This window comes from Danio rerio, chromosome 8 (assembly GCF_049306965.1).
Source record: "Danio rerio strain Tuebingen ecotype United States chromosome 8, GRCz12tu, whole genome shotgun sequence".
In the NCBI taxonomy this organism is placed as follows: Eukaryota; Metazoa; Chordata; class Actinopteri; order Cypriniformes; family Danionidae; genus Danio; species Danio rerio.
Window position 1 is genome coordinate 26,874,909 of NC_133183.1, and position 19,872 is coordinate 26,894,780.

At 35.3% G+C, this 19,872-nt stretch overlaps 1 protein-coding gene across 2 annotated transcripts in view; it reads right to left on the reverse strand.

Annotated features, from left to right (window-relative positions):
* Positions 1-19,872, reverse strand: part of ahcyl1 (adenosylhomocysteinase-like 1) — a 39,281-nt gene that overhangs the window by 6,472 nt on the left and 12,937 nt on the right. For both annotated transcript variants that reach the window (NM_201293.2, NM_001431061.1), the window contains exons 2-13: positions 15,510-15,624; positions 12,680-12,823; positions 10,347-10,447; positions 8,759-8,861; positions 8,567-8,661; positions 7,326-7,432; positions 6,242-6,358; positions 6,041-6,104; positions 4,860-4,948; positions 3,894-3,964; positions 961-1,055; positions 600-698 (exon numbers count right to left, since the gene is read on the reverse strand). In NM_201293.2, coding sequence (NP_958450.2) covers positions 600-698; positions 961-1,055; positions 3,894-3,964; positions 4,860-4,948; positions 6,041-6,104; positions 6,242-6,358; positions 7,326-7,432; positions 8,567-8,661; positions 8,759-8,861; positions 10,347-10,447; positions 12,680-12,823; positions 15,510-15,624 — 1,200 coding nt within the window. The remainder of the gene's footprint in view (positions 1-599; positions 699-960; positions 1,056-3,893; positions 3,965-4,859; positions 4,949-6,040; positions 6,105-6,241; positions 6,359-7,325; positions 7,433-8,566; positions 8,662-8,758; positions 8,862-10,346; positions 10,448-12,679; positions 12,824-15,509; positions 15,625-19,872) is intronic.

Below are 19,872 nucleotides of genomic sequence, written 5' to 3' on the forward strand. Positions count from 1 at the left end.
TGATGTAAGTAAATAAGATTTGACTAGATATTTTTCAAGACACTTCTATACAGCTTAAAGTGACATTTAAAGGCTTAACTAGGTTAACTAGGCAGGTTAGGGTAATTTTAAAAAATATATTTTAAAAAAAAATAAAAACTGCTTTTATTCTAGCTGAAATAAAACAAATAAGACTTTTTCCAGAAGAAAAAATATTATCAGACAAATTGTGAAAATTTTCTGAATCTTTTAAACATTATTTGGGAAATATTTAAAAAAGAAAATAAAATGTTACAGTTTATTAATTCTGATTGAAACGGTATCTACTTCATTTGCATGCTGTGTTAGCCATCTCCACCTTTAGCTACTGCCCCATCCTCTAAACAATATAACAGACAGAACAACTCTGTCCATGTCAGACTCATCTAGACTTGTTTCAGACTTTTGTTAGGCTCATTTATTTCTTGAAGATGGTGTTTGACTGCAGAACAACCAACACGTCTCAATAGATAATTCTGCTTGTAATGAGTATCCTGGATTGAGTTCTCATTTTTCCAACACAACATAAAACAACCTTTCCGACTGGCACTTATTTATGAAAAAAGACAACAAGTACAGACCTCTGCCAGTAAAATGACTCGTTTCCCATCAGGCCAGATGACGTGATCAACCTGTGAGCGGACTCTCTCCCAGGTGAGCTCTGGAGTCCGCAGACTTGCCTGAAACATACATAAATACACACACTTAAAACTCGCACCACTATACCCAACACACACACACTCATTCAGTTCACTCTGTTGTGGCAAACATGCAGCTAAGAGGATTTTGGGTTGATTAAGTGACCCTGCTGCTCAGAGAGGACCTACAGCTGTTGACGGCAACATTCACATTGGTATAGTATTTGCCCGCTACAGCCACAGCAAATGGAGCCTCATTATGAATAAACCAAACTATGTTTTTACAGAGCTGAGAAATGCTCACCACATCGATCTCAGTGTTGGAATGGCCCATGTTACACACGATACAGCCATTCTTCATTCTGTCCAAGTGCTCCCTCGTCACCACATTTTTGTTCCCTGTAGAAACAAACAATTCTTCATATAACCTTGATATACATTATCTGTGAGTAATAATACTGATTTTATCTTAGTGGATCCCCTAAATTGTCATTCTGTGGATGTATGGAACACATCTCACCCGCGAAACTGTGAACGTTTATATTTGAAAGTTATCTTGTCAATTGACAGACAGCATCTGTATTCTAGGTGTACTATGGTAAGGCAAGACCTACACTGTAAAAAAAATTGCTGTAAAATTTACAAGTACTGGCAATTTTGAATGCAAGTAATACTGTGAAATGTACAAGTGCACTGTAAATAAACTATTACAATTGTGATGTAAAACTACAGCCCGGTTCTGATTGATTATTTACAGTGCGCTTGTGATTTATGCCAGTAATACTGTAAAAATTGCCAGTGAAACTAATATTTTCAAGCACACTGTAAATTAATCATTAAAATTGTGCTGTAAAGCTGCAGCACAATTGTTTTGGTAATTTACAGTATACTTGTAAATTGTACAGGCATATCACTCTGCAGCCCAAGACTGGTTACTCACTGAAGCTATGCAGGGCTGAGCTTGGTCAGTACCTGGATGGGAGACCACATGGAAAAGCTAAGTTGTTGTTGGAAGTTGTGTTAGTGAGGCCAGCAGGGGGCGCTCAACCTGCGGTCTGTATGTGTCCTAATGCCCCAGGAAAGTAAAGGGGGCAATTTACTGTCAGTGGGTGCCGTCTTTCGGATGAGATGTTAACCAAGGCTCTGTGATCATTAAAAATCCCATGGCATTTTTCGTAAAGAGTGTAACCCTGGTGTCCTGGCCAAGTTCCTTGCATTGGCTCTTACTGGCCTCCCAATCATCCCCATCCACCAAATTGGCTCTATCACTGTCTCTCCATTCCACCTATGGCTGGTAAGTGGGGATTGCACTAGCGTCAATGTCCTGTGGCTGCCGTCGCATCATCCAAGTGGAGGCTGCACACTAGTAGTGTGGTAGAGACCCTCCACCCATGATTGTATTGCGCTTTGGGTGTATGGCCATACACAATAAATGCACTATATAAATACACATTACTTATTTAGTTACTTTTACAATATTACTGGCAACCAAATTGCCAGTGTTATTGCAAATTTTGCATCATTTTTTTACAGTGTTTAGAATGTCCAGTACTTGTCTTGTTTTTGTTTTACACACACACACACACACACACACACACGCACATTTACAAAGTTAAAACAGGCTCGGTTCTTTATGTTTATATATATATATAATATGAACATATTCATAGTAGAAAATATTTGTCAAATTTAGAAACAAATCATCAAAAATGTTGACAGTGGATGGCAACTTTAAAAAAAAAAAAACACTGGTGTGAAAAGAGTTTCAGCAGGTTGTAAGGCTTTTAAAGACATTTTAAAGACCATTATGATTGAGTTTTTTCACTTTTACAGGGCTAAATGCTAAGGAATTTTTTTTTCGAATAAGCCAGTTGGAAAAGATTTTCACTTGCCCTATCAAAAAAATTATTTTAATTTTATACATTAAATCATACATTAATAATAAAAATTACAATTTAAAAATAAAAATAAAGGCCAGGTCAGTATCCTCAGCTGTAAATATAGGGATAACTTTTAAGCAAATTTTATGGTGAGGAAAATAATTAAAAAATAAAAGTAACAAATAAAATGATAAATAAAAAAAAGTTTTATTGAGATTGATTGTTGGTGAACAAACATAAATGAACAAAAGAAAATTAAGACCTGTTAAGACCTACAACACAACATTTCAGTAGATTTAAGACTTTTTAAGGCCTAAAATTTAGTTGCTAAGATTTAGGACATTTTAAGACCCCACAGACACCCTGAGAAGAGTTCAAATGTTACCAAAGTCCACTTATTATGAGCAATGATTATTTGATGTTTTTTTTTTTACTTTATTTATTATTTATTTGTTTAAATGTATGATAATTATGATAATATTTTGACTTGTGGCTTATTATATAATGATTAACTTATAGAATTTAAAATATTTTTTAAGATATTCAAAATATCCTTGTATCCTTCTTTTTTATTATAAATTATTATTTATATATATATATATATATATATATTTTTTTTTTTTTTTTCAGTTTTTGTTTGTGTACTTGATGTTAAGTGTTGGTGTTTATTGTGTTAAAGGTGTCAATCTTGTTATGTGAGGCACCACTATGTCCGAATAAATTGCCCCAAAGGAATTAATAAAGCTTTAAATTATATATTAATCCATTAATTAATACAAATATAACTATTAATTTTCCCAGTGATGGGTTGCGGCTGGAAGGGCATCCGCTGCGTAAAAATGTGCTGAATAAGTTGGCGGTTCATTCCGCTGTGGTGGCCCCAGATAAATAAAGGGACTAAGCCGAAAAGAAAATTAATGAATGAATAAATAACTGTACATTTTTTGTTTATGTTAAAAATAAATGAACATAGCATTTTTTATTTGAATAATGTATTGTTAAATGCTGACAGTGACAATAACAATTAATAAATGGTTTATTATAGTATAATATAATAAAAAATAGAGAAGAAGTCCTGTTTGTCAATCATGTTAACTCACTTAATGTTACCAAAATGCTGTTTTACCCTTCAACCAATTAAAGAAGCAGGAGTTCAGTTCTCTCTTTATGACTAGCAGAGACTCACAACTTGGCAAACATGATTTTTCCCCAGACCACTTAAGAGATCAGTCGTAGCTGTCAAAGGCCCAACCGTTTGACAGCAGCTCAGGGAGGAATCGTTTGTGCTGATAAGAGCTGCATTTAATAGAGGAAATGGATGTGAAAGTGGAAGCTAGCCAACAGCAAGCAGACGTACCCGTGCAGGTGATGACCATGTCCATTTGACGAACCACTTCATTCAGCTTCACCACTCTAAAGCCGTCCATACTATAAAGGAAATAAAAAAACAAATAAAAATTAGCAGATGTGTTTAGATATTGCTGTGCAAAGAAGATTTTGAGTTCCTATTTGGTTTGCTGATATGCTGATATTATTTGTGGTAGATACTAAGAGAGACCAGTTTACACAAGTTATTTGATACAAAATTGTTATGTGTTACAGGGTAAACTGAATAAAGTATATTAACTAATAATTATCACCTTTATCACTGAATCACTGACTCAAATTATTCATTCCTAATTTCATTTAGGAACAAACCCTTGCAATGTTGCTGTGAGACACAAATGTTCGCTTCAGATTTGTTTGAGACTGTGTCTGAAATGTAACTCATGCAGTATTACTGTCTTGTTTGTTAAACTGTTGTATAAAACAAGAACATATTTGCAACTAACTAATAACTAGTAACTAATAACCTTAACTTTACCGAATTAGATTGTAATGGAATAATGTGCACCTTTTGTAAAGCTGCTTTGAAACAATAATTATTCTGAAAAGCACCATACAAATAAACTAGAATTGAATTGAATTGACTTGGAGTTGTTTCGAATACAAAGAGAAAATAATAGGCTATAGATTATTAGATTAGATTAACTGTTTAAACAAAGTATTTAAAATGTGTACACATAATTATGATTGCATTAATTAGTAATAAAGGCAAATGACACTATTGAGCTTGCCATCTGCATTTTTTAATTATTTAAAATTGTGTACCTTTTGTATTTAATTATTAATTAAAATAAATTATATTGGCTAAATATCAGCCACCCTGCTTTCCAATATTGACCTTCAGAAAAAAAAATATCGCATGACTACTAATTTCAATAACACCGCACTTGTGTTTAAATGTAGATTTCACTCATTCTTGAGGGTCTATTGGTCTTACCAGGCTTGAAGAGCACAGATCGGATCGATCTCCGTCACACACACTATTGCTCCAAGTGCTTTCAGAGCTGAACAACAACCTTTCCCCACCTATACCACGGTCAACACAGAAACACAGCCAAACACAGAAACGTCATTCCATTCTCTGTGCTTTTAGAAAATAATGTCTGTCTGTTTTGAGAAATTACAGCTACAGTACAGACACTACAGGTTTTTTTTTTGTCTAATTTAAAGAAAACACTCAAAATATGTGATTAAAATTTTTTTTATCACACTTAAAAATGTGTCTGTGGATGTCAATTACAATATATTTCCGTAAAGACTTTTTCTCAGAATTATTTTATTCTCCTCCACTGAGCCATCAATCTCAACTTCAGCGCAATTTGCAGTACACACAACAAACTTCACAATTGTAATCATCTGTATCCAGTACTCCAAATGTTTTTACAGATGGATATGTTTATACATAAACTACCTGATTATTAGAACATTTTATTCTACAAGATAAAAATCCATTAGTTACTGACAGTTGTACCATTAACTAGCATGGACTAAAATATTTTTTGCATTTTTTAAAATCTGATTGTTATAACCTTTCATTCGACAAAGACATGAGTGAAAGGATTGATAGAGAAAGATTACTAAAATCCTATAACCTTAGACTCTCATTTGTCAAAAACATTAAACCTGAGTTTTGAACTGGACATCATTTAATGTTAAAAATTTAAGCTAGAAATGTATGCATATATGGACACATTTATTTAAATAAACCATTGTTATATAACAAGTGCACATTTAAGCACTTAAACTTAATAAAACTTGTTATAAAAATGTAATGAATCAGCTGGGGAAGTACAGAAGTTGACACAATCACCAGCGATCCAACCTGTGCAGATCGCTAACAGACTACAAATCAGCCAGAATTAGGAACTGGGGTGTGTGTGCAGTGCATGACAGGATCTTGTAGTCCATATAATGACGAATATGTAGTTCTATGTGATCTGTATGTTTACCAGGGATCTTCCAGGATTAGATCGCTGGTGATTGCAACAGAAATAAAATTGGTTAATTTATGGAATTTTTTTGATTTTGCCCATTTCACCTGCAGTGTCTTGCATTTTATTTGCATAATGTAGATTATCCGACCGCCCTATTTTATTTTTGCCAAATGTTTGTACTGACCTCTCCATAACCGCAAACCACCACCTGTTTCCCACCAAACATCACATCTGTGGTTCTCTTCAGACTGAGGAGAAAGAGGAAGACAGCTAAGATGATATTTTTTCTTACACAAGTTTTAGTCAAACTTGGTTAGAGGTTTAGAGGAAGATGTGTTGAAAGAAAAGTCAGAAAAGCATATATCAGCATTGCAGATGTCTTTACCCGTCGAGGATGGACTCCCTGCAGCAGTACAGATTATCAAACTTCTGCTTGGTGACAGAATCATTGACATTCATGGCAGGGACGCAAAGCTTGCCAGCTTTGGAGAGTTGATACAGCCTGACAGAATCAATAAAAAGAGACAAATAAATAAATAAAACATGAATGTTTGTAAAAGTCAGTTGGCATTTCTGTTTGGAGTTTGCATGTTCTCCCTGTGTTCGTGTGGGTTTCCTCCGGGTGCTCCGGTTTCCCTTACAAGTCCAAAAACCATGTTCTGTGGGTGAATTTGGTAAACTAAAATTGGCCGCAGTGTGTGTGAGTGAATGAGAGTGTATGGGTGTTTTCGAGTGATGGGTTGCAGCTGAAAGGGCATCCACAGCGAAAACATATCCTGGATAAGATGACCCCAGATTATTAAAAGGACTGAGCCGAAAAGAAAATTACTGAATAAATGAATGAATGAATGAATGAATGAATGAATGAATGAATGAATGAATGAATGAACGAACGAATGGATGAATGGATGAATGGATGATTGAATGAATTATTAATATGCCAGAATAGTTGGTGGTTTATTCTACTGTGGCAACTCCTGAAAAATAACTGACTAAACCTTAAAGGAAATGAAGGAAAATGAAAGAATGAATGAAAATTAAAATTAAAATTTTAATTAAATTTAATTATAATTAAATTAAAATAAATAAATGAAATTATTGTTTAAAAACAAAATAAAATGTGTAAAACATATGCTGAAATAGTGTGGGGGTTAATTCTGCTGTGGCAATTCCTAATAAATAAGGGACTAAGTCTAGAATGAAATAAAATAAAATTAAATAAAAAATAAATTAAATATATCTAATTGAATATTTATATATTTCGCATATTCCTTTATCCAAAGTGACTTTAAATAAAATTTCGATATAGGTTTTTTTTGGTTAATTTTATGTATTTTCTTGAATTGTTTATGCATTTGATAAAAGCTTTTGCCCAAAATGACTTAAAATGCATTCAAGAAATAGCATTTGCTCCTGTTTATGCATTTTCTTTATGCATTTACTATGACTTTAGTACAGCCCTCCCGTACCTGTGTACACCAGTAACACTCTCCTCCACGATTCCACGAACTTTTTTAAAGACACTGGGATATTTCTTATACACCCAGTGGGTCAAATCCCCTCCGTCATCTAGAATCTGTAAAAGAAAGTATCTTTATTACTCATCTGCAAACACAAACACCATGCTAAAAGTTTTGAACAGTAAATACTGATTTGACAGCGGTTTATAAACAGTAATAGAATCATTGTGTTAAATAGTGTAAATAGTGGTGGATATGATAACAAGCAGCATAAACAGCAACAACATTAGCATTTTGGCTACACATCATATTACAAATAGTGAAATGTTATTCGCAAAAAGGCTAAATGATAAGTGAAGTTACTAAAATAACTGCCAACAACATTGATTGTTTGTGCTTTTCTGCCATCACTTCCTCACCCTCCACTTGTTCAAAATCTGTTTGAGTTTATTTCATCTGTTAAACACAAAAGAAGATACTTTGAAAAATGTTGGAAAGCATCAGCAATTGATTTTAATCATATTTTTTTTTTTTTCTACTGTAGATATCAATGGCTATAACATTCTTCAAAATATCTTCTTTAGCGGTCAACAACAACAAAACAACACACACAAAGAAGGTTTGGAACTAATTGAGGATAGCATCAGCCTTTTATTTTAACAGTATTGTCACAATCACCAGTGATCTAATCCTGGCAGATCACTGGTAAACACACAGAGCGCATATAACTACAAATCTGCCATTATATGGACTACAAGGCCCAGTCATGCTCTACACACACACACACGCACCGGTTCCAAATTCTAGCTGATTGCTAACACACACAACCGAAGGTGTTCAGAACTGATGACATGGACTTTAAAAGCAGCACAGACACACACATTAGTTGCTGAGTCTTGTTAATCAGTATTGTGAACATTACGACGCCTTGCCTTGATCCTCGTTTTTTTGTTTATGTTGTCTGCTGCCTGCCTGTACTGACCATCTGCCTGTTTATCGACCACGACCATTGCTTGCCTGACTATTCTTAATAAACCTGCGTTTGGATCCACACTCTTTTGTCAGCATTCTACTTCTTATTACAAGTGTTTACTATTTTTTTCAACTATAGGGATATCAAAGGCAAGGACATTCTTCAAATATCAGAAATAAAACAAACACAAGAAGGTTTGGAACCACTTGAGGATCAGTAAATGGTGGGTGAATTTGAATTTAGGCTGAACTATCCTATAAAGGGCAGAACTTTATACCATGTTTGCCTGCCAGCCATCCATGTTGACACAGCGGTCGATGCACCACCAGAAGTCGTCTTCCGATTCTCCCTTCCAGGCAAAAACTGACACACCTTCACAGGAAAGACAGCAAAAAAAAAGTGAGTCCATAATCTCCAGACTGGAACTGTTAGTTCAGACAGCAGTATTATTTGTTTAGAGGGAGTTTACCACTCTCCGCCAAAGCTGCTGCCACTTCATTCTGGGTGGAGTAAATGTTACAGGCAGTCCAGCGACACTGAGCACCCAGGGCCACTAGAGTCTCGATCAGCACCTGAAAGAAACCAGCATAGCAAATCAAACACATTAAAACACTCACAAACAACAATGTGTGCAAATTTACATTGTAAGCACTTTGGTTTTGATTTGATTATACGATTGTATGTTTAATGAAACTGCAAGCAAATCATTTGCAAAGTGTGCATTAATTAGAATAATAAATAACATTTTTAACATTAAAGCTTTTTGAGTTTTTCTTTAAATAAATTTGCTAAGACCAAACTAATTACAAACCAGTCTGACTTAAAGTGCTCAGCATATATAAGTACACCCCTCACAAATCGCTCTTTTAAATTCATATTTTTAATTAGGAAGCTATACAATATTATATTTGTGCATATACATTAGATTAGTCAGTACCGAAGCCAAATCTGGAGCTTATCTAACAAAATAACTTACAATTACGGTCCAAAAACTAGCACAACCAAATTTATATGTTTGAGAAAAATACTAAATATTAAAATCAAGAAAAGCAAAAAAATTGAAAAATTTAGTTGAAATTTTGTAGGTTGTCATTTTTTTGTGCAATATTTAGCTTGAATTTAATTGCATTATCTTTCAATTTCTAAATGTTTGGATATGTTTACTAAAAGATTATTTTAATAAATATATCTGTTTAATAAATCTGTTTTGGTTAAATGCACCAAAAATACACTAAAAAATGGATGAAAATATTCATTTTCAAAATGGGGTATACTCATATGCTGAGCACTTTACTGTATGTGTGATTTTTTTTCCCTTTGCGACTTCATCTGCAATTTTTTTCGGCATTTTTAAAAATATGCTCCATGTTAAGTTTTAGTAATTTTATTAATAAATTCTACCCTGTTTTATTTTAGTTGTTTGTTGATTCTTTATTTTATTCATTTTACTTTTAGGTAATGTCAATCGAAAAACATTTGTTGTTTACTTATTTCATAAACATTTACTTTTAGTTTTACTTTTAGTGAATGGACACTATATAGTAGTCATCATTCGAAGTGAATCCAAAACATTTTTCAAAATTGTCCTAGGACATGAATGGGTGCTGGTGAGGATCCACTTCAAATTTTGACTACTGTAGTTTATAGTATTGGCCGACACAGATTTATCTTTCCCTAAACAAACTGTTAGTGTAGTTTTATTTAATAGAAATGAAACGAAAATTCGTTTACTAATCCATTGTTTAAATAAATAAAAAGTTATTTTATTTATAGTTTCCTCCTGCTTGTACTAAAAACATTAAAACAATCACTTGTGTACTGTGGTAAATGAATATATTTCACTCTGTTATTTTCTTGTTTACTAAATATGACTGTATATAATAGATAGAAAGCAAAATAAAGAAGCTGGTGAAAAGGATCAGGAAAGTTCCCAAAGCCTAGATTTAAACTCATGTCGCCAAAAATGTTCCACTCTGACCAAAAATGTAAATGTTTTGTCAAAATCTCTTTCCGGAAGAAGTGTGTGTTTGAATCGTGTGACCCTGAGCAGAACCTACAGCAGTCTGAGCAGTGATGTGTGTGCATCCGGCCACTTTGGCCCCGGCGAGGGGTTTCTCTCCCTGAGCTCTCTTCCGCAGGGAAATCAGCGCAGACATATCTGTGGACAACAGTTCTGAGGTCAGACCAGCTGGCCTGAGATCAGCTTTATTAACACAGCTACAATCTAGAGAATCAGAGGTCAAACCAAGCCCTGGAAAATGAGGACTAAAAATCTGAATATGCCTGGAATAAGGAATGGTTAAAACTGGTTAAAATGGTTATTATTCTGTTCAGCTCAGTTGAACTTTTCATTCCTCTGTGTAAATGTTACATTTTGACATTTTTTTCTGCATTTTTCTGATTCATTCTCTAAATTTAAAGTAGTAGTGTGAAGTAAGGACTAATTGATTGAATTATTAAGGCATCTTTACACAGCAAAGGTGGCACAGAAACCAAACCTGGAGCAACTGGGACCTTGATCACTGCTTTATGGGACCTTGATCACTGCTCTGTCGACTTTTGATGTTGAAAATTCAACTCTACAGTTTAACAAAGTGACTTTTATTAGCATTTTAGTAGTTTGAAATAAGAGATTATATATATAGAGAGAGAGAAATAGATCTGTAAAAAACAGGAAATGAACTGGCAGTTTATTTTACGGTTTTTGTACCTTAATATTCAACACCAACCCAGACAAAATATCACTTTCAACTATTAAAAATGTTGATGAAAGTCACCTTTTCAAACTTTTAAAGGTTAAAAGTTGTTGGAAGAAAGATCAAGACTCCATAATGCAATTCAAATACACAAAACTGCTAATTTACAGAGATATTTTTTACAGTGTTCTGAGAGTAATGTACAGTATTCTTCTGTAATAATTCCATGAACTCGTAGCAATTAATCTGCTTATACTACGGTTACCACACCTAAAGTCACAGTTCAGATGTTGTATTTCAAGAAATTTGTCAGGTTTTTGTCCTCAAACAGTTTGTGTGCGTAGGATTAGCTGCTTACTCATCTCATCCAAAGTCTACTGTTTTGTTTGATTTAATATTTGACAGTTGTAGGCTGAAATCATTCACTGTATGAAACAGTAATGCAGTGAAGACTGGCCTGGAACCACTCTAGCGTGTGCTTCTCTAAAAATATTGTGTAACAGAATATTTATCAGACAATCAGAAATAGAGAGAAATGAGTCATCATTTCCTTACCCTGGTGAAAATTATTCACCCATTTTTTTAGTCATCATTTACTCTGCTTCCACTTGTTCCAAACCGGAGTTCATGTTATTATACAAAATATTAAATATTTATTTCCCACAACAGATGTCAATCGGTTTCTACAACTCAGGTGTATACGTACCCAGTTCTACATTTCTGGAGACAGCAAAATACGTAACTGGAGGTACTTCTGCTCACAGTTTTTTATTTTAGCAAATTCACCAGAGGCTGCTGTGTATGTTTATTGATGATCACAAACTTCTCTAGCGCATCCTCTTTTCATGTAAATCCGCCAGAGTGTGCAATAAACACTTCAGCTGACCAGCTTGCTGTCCATGAATGAATCACCTGCCCCCTTCCCCAAACACAACTGATTGTGTTTTCAAAAGTATTCTAGAAAATGAAAAGCCGATGAGTGATTTCACCACGTTTTCATCCTCTTGTTTATTTATGTTTTTATTTATTTTTTGCTTTTGTTTTACTTGGTTTCTAAAACCGTTCTTCTATGGACTCGAACCCCATCTTCGTGATCACCTCTGCTCCACATCCCAAGTCTGCCAATGTATGTGGAGAGCCACTGGGAAAACATAGGAAACGCCGCCCGTCTGGATATAAGCGGTCAGCTAGTAGCGCTAAAATGAATAGGAGCCGTGGGCAGTGTCATACCACCCTGTAGCACTCATTTAAAAGACAAAAGGCAGCCAGACATACCTCTGGCTACATAATTTACACTCTCCAGTAATGTAGACAGGGGTACATATCGACAATGAGCCTGTGTTGCGTTTCTAACAGTCTCTAACAGTTTCTAACAGTAAAACAATTATATAGATTTGAAACCCCTAGAGGGCGATTAACAGATTAATCCCATCAATATCTATGGACTGCACTGCTGCCATTAGATGCTGACCCAGTTATTATAAAAAAAGACAAAGTCAACGGTGGACAATGGCTTTTCCCAACATCAGCAGATGTTATCAAACCTTGTTCACTTGACAGCACTTAAACACACCTATATTTGAGTTAACAGGTATAACAGATGTCCTGAATTAACGGTGCTTCACAGAACCACTGACATTCATTTATAAATTTGCCAAAGTTGAAAGCTGTTTTTGTGTAAATTGTCTTCTGACCTTGTTCTGCGATCTCGATCTCCCGCCGGCCAAACTCGGCCTGCTTGATGTTCTTGACACAGAAGTCGCTGCTGCCCTTTGAGTTGACCTGGCTCTTCTCACGAGGAGACGTCTCATCATCTGAGCTGTCAGTGTACGAGGCCGCTGTAAAAGCACAGAGGAGCATTTTAGTAGGATTATGGATGCATTCATTGATTTTTTGCAATGAAATGATAAAAGCACAACTTTCTTTTAAATTGCTTCAGTCGTGTAGTTTAAACAGATTGCTTTTTTGGAGGTGGACGGGGGGTCAATCTGCAGTCACAAACATGTAGGAATGTTTATCCTTCACTTTTGTTGGTATTATGAGCGATTTAGGAATGTGAATTTGTCTGATCCAGGGCCAATGCTAGCAAAAGTCTGTAGTTCTTGCTCTAAGCTGGCCTGGGATTATATTACACAACACACAATACTAGCATGGACAAGTAATGAGCAGGTTTAAGCAAGTTTGTAGAACACACTGACCCAAACTTTCTCCATCAATTGTTATTTTAGCTACAAATGATAGAGTATTTCTGCAATGGACATTAAATTTGAATTAACCCGGCAAACGTCTAATAGATATCTAAACGTAGCTTGGCTAAAACAAGACTAAACTTGGGCTGTCACTGAAAATCTAATAGACGTCTAAGAATGGACCAAAACTAGACTAGTCTTCAAATAGACAGATTAGGCAGACTGTATATGTGTAGTCATTCATTTGTGTCTATTTGATGACTAGTCTAGTTTTGGCCTATTCTTAGGCACTTATTAGATTTTCACTGACAGCCCAAATGTAGCCTAGTTTAAGCCAAGACGGCTGATTAGACGTCTATTAGACATCTTTTAAAAACAAAAATGCTTGCTAAGAAGATTGTAAATCAAAATAAATTGTCATAACCCATTTTTATTGTTTATGAACTACGATAAATATGCCACTAATACAGAAAATATGATAAAATGATTCTGTGGTGACTACAAAAAATCAATGTAATTTCTGCATTAAATAATTTAGTTCAGAAATTACAGATTGAACTTTTAGGTATATTACACCAAGGATAGTTTATGTTTACAATGAATCTTTGATGAAATATCAAAGGTATAAAGGGAAATAAAGCCACTTGGCACTGGGGTATTTAGCAATTACTTCCAGTTGAATTTACATTGTTGTATCATTGCTAGTGTTTTTTTAGGGTTTAGTAACTTGCTGTTTTATGTCATCTGGTGTAAAACACTGATTGTTGATACCTCCATTGTGTATTGTGTATTTAAGCCCATGCCGTCTGATACTGTCGGTAGGATAGGCTTTATTTTTTAATTTCCCCTAGTTGCAATCGTAGCACAAAAACAACATGTTTTACCTATAATGTAATGTTATGAAATGTGTAATTATATAACGCATTTATTGTATATTCTTCATACACCCAAAGCACTTCACAGTCATGAGGGGGGTCTCTCCACATCACCAGTGTGCAGCATCCATTTGGATGATGCGACGGCAGCCACAAGACAACGGCGCCAGTGTACTATTAGAGTGAGAATAGAGCCAATTCAGCGAATGGGGATATTGGGAGAACCATGATAGGTAAGGGCAGAAGGAGGGAATTTGGCCAGGACACCTCAGTTACACCCCTACTCTTTACGATGAGTTCCATGGGATTTTTAATGACCCCAGAGAGTCTGGGCCTCAGTTAAACGTCTCATCTGAAAGACGGCCCTCACTGACAGTATAGCATCCTCTTCACTTTACCGGGGTATTAGGACTCATGCAGACCCCAGACTGAGCGCCCCCTGCTGGCCTCACTAACAGCACTTCCAACAGCAACCTGGTTTTCTCATGTGGTCTCTCATCCAGGTGCTCATCCTGCTTAGCTTCAGTGTATAACCAGTCTTGGGCTGCAGGGGGATAAGGCTGTGGCCATCAACATTCAAAAAAGTTGTTCAACCTAAATTACAAACGCTTAAAATGTAGGTGCTGTTCACACCTGGAATAAAGATGCATTTTTGTCGATAAAAACACAAGTGGACAATACAGGTGTAAACAAGATGCAAAACTTTTATAGATTGTCCACTTTTGGCCCCATCCAGAGAATGTTAAGAACACATTCAACCACCGTGCCCTTGTAGAGTGGCTAAATGTTCCCTTACCAGTCCTGATAATGTTTTTTTGGCAAAAATAAACATATTTGTAGTATATTTGAAGGCTATGGCTGCTTCATTCTCTTCAAACAGCAGCTCTTATCATGCAGGGCCAGTGAACTGCTGTTTTCTCTTGAGACAAAGCTCTGTGAATGTGTTATTTAATGGGTAACGTCTTTGATCTGCTATTAACAATTTTATTCTATAAAATCAAAATCTTAAAATCTTACACAAGGTCAGTTCCTTCGCCTGACGATTCAAAGACACTAAATGTAATTACTTTCAATGTTCTATAATATTTGTTCAATGAATTTAACAAAAATACAAGCATAAGTACATGTTAAAACTGTAAAACAGAAGAGTGTAGTTAGTACAAGAAGTAAAAGAAATCGGTTATCTATAATTTCATCATCAATGAATAAAATTGCTCAATCATAAGGCATTTTTAATCGATCTGGTCCCTTTAATAAAAATTTTTGTGTATAGTATAGACATTATGCTAGCAAAAGAGAAAAATGTGAACGCTAATGTGTCTCCTCGATCCAAAATGCATCTTGATATCCAGTGTGAACTTGGCCTTCTCACCTCTACTATAGATCAATGTATTTGCTGCTCTTCTGAACTTTAGCACTGTATTAGCATGAATGTTGTATTGCAGTGATGATGGACTAACCTGAGCTGTAGCTGTCCGTAGATGACTGAGAGATGGAGCGAGACAGGGAGCGGCGGCCTGTTTTTGTAGGGAACTTGCTAAACTCCTGTTTGTCCTCCTGGTTGGCAAACTGAATCTGAAGAAAAAGAGAGGATGGGGAGAGAGCAAGAAAATGAATGTAGTTAAAGCATTCCAGTACCATATTTTGCTTTGTAAGACTCCTACGATATATTCATTAATCAAAGTACAAAAAAACACATTATGATTCTCATAATACACAATGCAGCTTCACTGCTTTTTGTATAAAATGGCTTTGGTCTCTCTAAACACCTGCTCTGCTTCAATTGGTTAGATGATTGGTCTAATCTGTCTCTGCACCTGTAATCTCAGTAATATGAACTATAGCTGCATCCATTTGCCAATTATAGGAGAGAAAGGAAGGTCTCCACAAGTTCTTATTTGCTTTGATTTATTTTGAATGTATCATATAAAGACAATGCACATCATACCATTGCAATACATATGGTCAACAGAAAATTGGCCCTCTACTCGCCCATTCCAACAAATAAACAAACAGATCGCCAGGTACAATGAAGGAAATGGAAGTGATCCCCCTTGAACCCGAGACAGTGATTAGCCACGTGTTTTGTAACTGACATTTCTTACACAACACAGAAAACAGCCTCTTCTAGACAACTATCAAACGTTTCCAGGCCATTCAGATACAACAATAGTGTTTGTGAGCAGCCAATCAGAACTATAGACTGGCAATTGTGCAGGAAATAAGACTGACGACATGTTTCAGGCGGTTCTGTTTCACTGACATTCACTAACAAGTATAAAGCAAGTATATAGCAATCATTACTGTATACCTCACTGCATGTCATGAGTCTTACTAATAAACATAACATCAACACATTTCAGCATGTTAGGTTAGACTAATTTCAAGTAGTTCAAAATGAATCATACAAACAAAGATATAGCTTTAAACCCTAACCACTGATCCTTAAATATACTGAAAAGCGCTGAGGATCAGCACGGTTTAAACATGTTCTGTCTTAATATAGCCCAAAAAGAGACTATAAATAGCAATATTGTACAATTACATAACAGATGTGAAGAATGAGTCCCATCAAGGGATTTCAGTTCTGTTTCGGTCACTTAAATAATGCAGACCTTGAAATATTTATTGCATATGTGCTTAGAGTCAGATGATGAAGTCTGTGTTCTGCTGTTTCCAAAGCTGGAGAATGCAGAGGAACCTGACTGCTAAATTATACCTTGTGCATCAAGATGCTTTGAGACAATCGCAAAGCAAACTGCTGCTAGACTGTTATTCTCTGCAGTAAACTCTATGATTGAGCTTTCGAACGATTGCAATTTTCTTTCCTGTGTTATCTTATTTAGCCAAAAGCATTAAGTTTAGACTGCCATGTCATTCAGGGACTTTACAATCAGTGCTTTATGTATGAATGGACCAAGATTTCAAAGGATAAACAAAATCAAGTTTAACGATCCAGAACAAATCGATGAGATCTTTGATATGACTTAAAAATGTTTGGTGGCTAAAATGACTCACATGCTGAAAAAATATTTCTGTAAGTTATTTTAAACATCTATTTTTATATTAACTGTGTTCATTTTCCATTTGCAATGGATTATGAGTATATGCCAATTAAAAAATAGCTCATCCAAAAAATGATACAGGCAGCTTTTTCAGACTTTATCACGTGTGACCTTCAGGAAAAGAGAATGCCATATGCTATTCTGTCCGAGATTGCATCTCGATCAGCTCCCTAATACCTGAGGTGGTTTATCAGTAGGTCGTGAGCATGGATTCAGGCCTTGGTAGGGCCCCTGATGAGCTTGGTTCACAATATATTGGGACACACTGATAATTTGAGACATGAGTAGCATGTAACAATAGCAGATCTAATAATTTTCATTTAATTATTTTACTAAGTTTATAAAATTACATTCCAGCTGAATAATTTGATTATTTCATTTACCAGCAACAGTTAAACCATTAAACAATTATGACTGTTTGCTAGATTTTTTTCTTACATATCTAGCTAGGTTCATTCATGTTAAAAATGAATAAATAAAGACTTTTCTAAGAAAAATGCATCCCATTTGTCATTATGTTTGATGATTTGCCTCAATTGATTCATATTTCACCTTTCCAAACTTCCATTCCGGGCACATAGTACATATTGATGTGCTATAATTTTCACTGTGCATTGTGGGACTCTTTAGGGCGCAAACAATTTCAGTGCACTTAAAAGTGTCACTTAAAATGGCTGATGCCCTGATCAATGCTCCGACTACTGAACAAGTGTTGCTGATTAAAATGCGCCCTGAGTCTGCAATATTATTTGGTTGATTTCACGTAACAATCACAAAAATACAAAAACATTTAGGAGTACATTAGCATATAGCATTAGCATATAGCCTAAAGCTAACACAACGACTAAAAGTCAATTAGGTTTTGGGTAATTAAAATGATTAAGCAAGGTAATATAATCTGAATGTAATACAATCTGAAAATGTCACAGTGCAAAGAAGCTGACAGAAGCCTTCTCACAAAGTACAAAACCAGTCATGAAGACAGAACAATCAGTGTTCCCCATTAAACTGCATGTACATGTAGGCCTGATCATATGTCTGAAAAAGAAGGGAGGGTGGAAGGGGCCGAGGGTTCTGGACTGGGATTCATGGCAGGCTATTAGATTTACACAGTAATGCGCAGGTAAATCACAGAAGCTGAGCTCTGGTTCTGCCTGTGCTCCTTTTTTAGACCTGATTTATGTTTCTTTCATGCACAGATGTCTCTTCTACAGACACGGATCTCCAGCAGCTCAGCTTCAAAGCATCCGCAGACTTAGATTTACAGCAAAACAAAACAAAAAACTATGAATATGACTGTGCTTTAGGAAACAGATTTTATTATCACAGAATCAACTGGTTTGATATGTAACCAGAGGTAATGCACATTTACGACTCAAACCCCAAAAAAGCCAAAACTGCCATTGATGAATTGCTAAAACAACATCTCATTTAATTGTTCATTTCAAAATGATTACAGAATCAGATACTAACACCTCTTAATATTTGAAAGTCTGGTAACGAAGAATTGGTTTTAAGCTGCCGTCACATTAATGTTTGAGTATGCGAAATTCTGTTGGACAGTGCTGCAAAAAGTAGTGGGATAAAACAATATGATGCAACACGGTTGCTCCATATTTAAATTTTCTGTTCAGAGGGGTCAAGTTTCGATCATCTACTGGCCTCCTGCATTTACATGATGAGAAATTGCAGGTCAGAGTTCACCAAATTTGAGCTTTGGAATGCAGTGACTTGCAAATCTAGTTTCATGAGCAAGTTTTTCCGGTCTGTCTGCATATGAATGGAAGTCAGTGGTGCAAAAAGTTCAGTGTGACCACTGTTAAAGACAAAAAAAAAACACATGACATAGATTTAAATGGGAAAAAATGCAACAGTTAATTTGGATGGTCTAGGAAAAAAAGCCCTGCCTTCTAGTAAAGGGGCCAATCATTGATATCTAGATATATCGACGCTATAAACAGACATTTGTCTGGAGAAGAAGCTTGTTCCAGACGTGTTTTTATGACAGTTTCTGCAGCTTCCTTTTTCGACCAACTAACGCACTAATCTTGGTAAATACTTTGCTCACAGGCATAAGAAATACATCTACAGTACGTAAAGCTTTAAATCTACACTTTTTGTAAATAAACCAACTACACTTAAAAACTGTATCGTAAAACGTATCTGTATGAAATAAACACAAGGTACAGTCTTTCCTGTCCAACCTCATTATTTTGAATGATTTCCCAACTGACGGCAATTATTTAATTAAATTCATTTTATGTTTATTTCTATAGCGCTTTTACAATGTAGATTGTGTCAAAGCAACTTAACATAGAAGTTCTAGTAAATTGAAATTGAAACTGTGTCAGTCCAGTTTTCAGAGTTAAAGTTCAATTTTTATTTTTATTTTATTTTTAAATTACCCACATACTTGTAAACAAAGATCATTTTGGGAGGAAATTTGTCATCAGGAATAACTAGGAAATTAACTTAGAAGACCAGCTTGGATACGGATCCGGCAGTATTGAGAAGATGTTAAGGAGTAACACTTGATTCTTTTGGTAGTTATGTAGTTTGTTTGAGAGGGTGAGATTTGATTATGTCCATCAGAAACAAAAATTAAGTAGTATGGTGTCGTATTTTTTTTGGTCAAGGTTCAAAATTTTGACAAATTTCCCCATTCAAAGAGTTAGGAGCTGCACTCCTTGTCAGGGATTTCAAAGATGGTCACTGAGTGATAGGACTTGCATTAAAGAGACTGTCACAAAGACAAAAA